General features: G+C 48.2%; 1 protein-coding gene across 1 annotated transcript in view; it reads left to right on the top strand.

The window, feature by feature from the left end:
• Positions 1-3,664, top strand: part of RAD51B (RAD51 paralog B) — a 774,217-nt gene extending 770,553 nt beyond the window's left edge. Inside the window, exon 12 of the mRNA XM_013003662.3 lies at positions 3,435-3,664. Within this exon, the coding sequence (XP_012859116.2) occupies positions 3,435-3,664 (230 nt within the window). The remainder of the gene's footprint in view (positions 1-3,434) is intronic.
• The last annotated feature ends 224 nt before the right edge of the window (positions 3,665-3,888 follow it).

Below are 3,888 nucleotides of genomic sequence, written 5' to 3'. Positions count from 1 at the left end.
GATTCTGGCCTGAAAAAGTGTGGTCTAAGAACCAAGTGGGTGCATCAACTTCTCCAGGCCTTGATTGCAATACCCTTGGTGCCAGTGTGTCCCCTGGCCACGAAGGGACTTTATTCTGCCACAGAGGCCTCTTCTACCCTAAGAGAAGCAAAAAGCCCGTCGCGCCGCTCGGCTGAATATACTGAGTATATGAGGAAGCACGTTGCCTACCTCTCGGATTTTCCAAGTGGAGGCAGAACACAGCACCTCCAGAGCTCCAAATTGATCCTCAAGGAGGGGAGCCCAATAGATTGCTGGGGAGAAGTCAAAGCCAACTTGGTTCTGCTGCATAACCAAAGCCTTGGCCCCAAGTCTTAAGTCTGCCTAGGTGTGAGAGGCAGCACTCCAGGGAAACACTCCTCCGTGTGACGACTCCACGCTGTCAGTATCAACAGGCACTTCCACAGATGGCCCACCCCAGGAGAAGAGAGGCTGAACACTGGGTGCTGCTCCCAAGAAATGCCACACAACCTTTCTTCTCTCCAGGTCAAGCTGATACACGCCCCCTCTTCACTTGGAGGAGGGGAAGTGCACCCCGTGTATCTGGCTCGGGAGAGGAGGAGAACGAGGTTTCAGTGAGCGTCTGTAATGTCTGCCATGACGAGAATGCCCAGTAGGCTGGCAAATGTGTCCCTCCTTCACATTTACTCCGTATCTGTGCCTGTCCTTGAGGTCACTTGGCGAATATGGAAGAACTATGAGGTAGTGCTAAGGAAGAGAGATCAATTCATTTCCCAGCCCGTATCCAGGAAAAAAAAATCAGTTAACCTTGGATGCTTTACCCATGGAACGAAAGGACACTCCCCATGCTGGGAATGGATGATGGGTTAAAGTGAGCCTTGGCCTGATTTCAAGAGCACATCTAAAATGGAGCAAGTCCTTTTGAGTTTCTTGGGACCATCATGCTTTGTGCGAAAAACCTTCTGGAAAAGGGCCCTTCCACCTCTATTCCTCCCCTCGTTACCAGACGTGATTCAAATTCCCTCTAAGCCCCGTGATTTTTCCAGAGAGCAGCTCTCCCAGCAGCAGAGACAAACTTTCCCTTCTTCTTCTTCCAATAATGAATTCCTGCTCTGAGTGAGCTCCTTCCATGTGTTTTCAGTCAAGTACTGATGGCAGCCTTGCGGGAGGGGTGGGGTGCGGGGGGTATTTCCAAGAGCCTGTGGACATAATAGATGAGGTCTCATATGGACAATAGCTGCTCTCAATTTTTCTCCCAGTTCAGCTCTCTCGGAGATGAGAAACGGCTCAAGAGAGCTTGTCGGTGAACTAGCATTTTTTTTGCCACACTTTTCGCTCCTTTTAACTAGGCACAAAGTCCCGGTTCTCAAGCCTTCCTCAGAGAGATTTGTAGACCTGAATCTTAAAAAGGACTTAACTCTCTCAGACCAGACCAGTTCTTTGTAGATGTCAAGACTTCCTCTCTTCGGGACTCAGACATAGCATTGGCTGACCCTGAAATCGTTTAGAAGAAAGAAAGAAATTAGGTCACACCATTTCCTGCTTGAAACCTAATCTCAAGTACACAAGATGCTTCCAAGCAATCAATGGTGGGAGACTGTTTGTTCAGGGAACCAGCCTACTCACTCTCCCTTAAGTAAAGGTCTTCAGATAACAATTCTGTTTTTTTACTTGCGTACCCGGAACTTGTACTGACTGTTAGAGTTGGGTTCTTTTCATGGGAAAGAAGTGGTTTGGTTAGCTCAGGTAAAAGGGTACAGATGGTCTAGAATTGGAACGGAATTGGACAACTTCTGGACACCCTGTGGAGCCGCTGCCCGGGTGTGTCTGCTGCTCGCTGCATGTCTGCTGAAGGCAGCTCTGTCTGTACAGATCTGCCCCATCTCTGTGGCTCTGCTCGTCCACTAGCTTTGCCCCCTGCGCCCCAGCCTCTCACCTTCAGTGTCACTTCTTTTTGCCTGGGTGTTTTGTAGTGAAAATTCTGAAAAGAGAATTGAATTGGCTCAGCCCCATCTTACTGCATCATTGGTCACTAGCTAACCAATTGGTTGAGGGTGAAGGGGGATTGCCTTGCCAAAATCTCGTGATCAGGCAGTTCTGTGTGGGGACGCCAAGACAATGGACTCGTGTTTGTTCTTTGTACCGTCAACTTTGATCACTGCAGGATAGCCAGTCTCTCTGTATTCTCCTCTTTCCCTTTGTCAGCACTGTAGACCTGACCTCTTCACACCTTGTCACAGCCGTAGGCCAGGTCTTCATCACCCATCCCTGCTCATCCTTCAACCTCCAACTCTTATGTTCTTGTTGACATGCCCAGTCACAAAGCTATAGGACTACTGGAGCGGGAAGGTGAAACTGGAGGTTCACATCCCCTCAGAGACACTTGGCAGAAAGGCCTGGTATCTAGTCCAAAAATAAAAATGACAAAAAAACCGTTGAAGACCCTCTGGCACACAATGCCCAGCCCGCACACATGGGGTGGCCAGGCCTTAGAATCCATGGAGGGCATCTTGTTTTTAAAGAGGGTTGGGGAGGGTGTGGGACCCAGGTGCCTCTCCTGGTTGCTCAGTGATGTGGAGCAAACTTCCTTTTCCCCAAAAGCAGACATCAGTTTAAGCAGGAGAACGCTGACCGAGGAGTACAGGGGGAAATGCTATTCTATCTCCACTAATTCCCAAGAACCCCTTCTGATCCATATGAGGATTCCAGTCCCATCCCAGACCCTTGCCTTTCCTCAGCCTTCACCCTCAGTCCTCCTAGTGCCCTGGTCCCAGATTCTTGAAGTCCCAAACAATCCACTTTTCACACTAAGCTTTAGAACACAAGGGAAGGACTCATTTTATTTGGCCAAAGTCTTTGCCAATTGTGTTCTCCTAAAGCCCTTCATGGACAACTAGTCACAAATCATGGTGTGTCTGGAGGACCAGTCTGCTGTGGTGTGGCCCGATATCCGAAGGAGCAAATGAGCAATTGGCCCGATATCTGAGGAGCTGATGAGAAATTATACTTTGTCTGGATTCCCACATGAACTAGAGGACTAGCAGAAGCAATTGAATTATGACCCCAGTTTTTACCTTTACTCATTAGATATCATTGCCTTTATAGCTTAATCTTGGATGATTAAGAGCCTGTCCGAACCATCTATATTCAAATTTGATTGCACAAGCCTAGCTATATAGTCATGGCAAATCTACAGGAACCTGGCTTCCCTGCACTTTTCTGTATCTGAATTCTGTGTGTGTCAGTGTTGATCAAATCACCTGCAAAGTCTCACTCTGTGATTGACATTCTTATCTACTGATTGAAATCGCCAAGTTTCCCTAGGAGTCTATGAGAGCAGAGAAGGTCGATCTAACTGCCTCTCAGCCTGATGCTGTGGGATTCAGGGGCTGGCTCCTCTGGACCACTTCCAGATCTCTGCTCGTTTCATTTAGAATCGGAGGTTGAAGTCTATTGCTATTGGCTGTCCCTGGGGTCTGAGAACCCATCTGGGGTTTGTCCAGCCTCTCACTTTGACCCTGTCATCCGGACTCTGCAGTCATTGCTGAGCTCACAGCTTGGACTCGATGCAGAGACGGAGCAGAAACCAGACTGGCTTCCGCCCAGTTCTCTAGGGCCCACCGGGGTTAATCAGCAGCCACCCATCTTCGTGGCAATAACATAAGCCTCTCTAACGACAGTGCCTGGAGCCAACTTATAGGAATGCTTAAGATGAAGCAACGTTTTCAGTAATTTTTCTGACCATCATTATTAAAGCTGAGCTCAGAATCTTCAGACAAAAACAGATCTCTAAACCCAACCAACTAGCTAAATAGGCCTATTGCTTAGTGTTTCTTGAACCATGTCAGCGTCTAAGCGCCAAAGTTTCCTTGAGCTATAAACTATAGA

This window comes from Echinops telfairi, unplaced genomic scaffold, assembly GCF_000313985.2.
Source record: "Echinops telfairi isolate 266 unplaced genomic scaffold, ASM31398v2 ScPeMD7_18;HRSCAF=68, whole genome shotgun sequence".
NCBI classification, from domain to species: Eukaryota; Metazoa; Chordata; class Mammalia; order Afrosoricida; family Tenrecidae; genus Echinops; species Echinops telfairi.
Note: the sequence above shows the minus strand (reverse complement) of the source record. Positions and strands in the feature narration are given on the sequence as shown.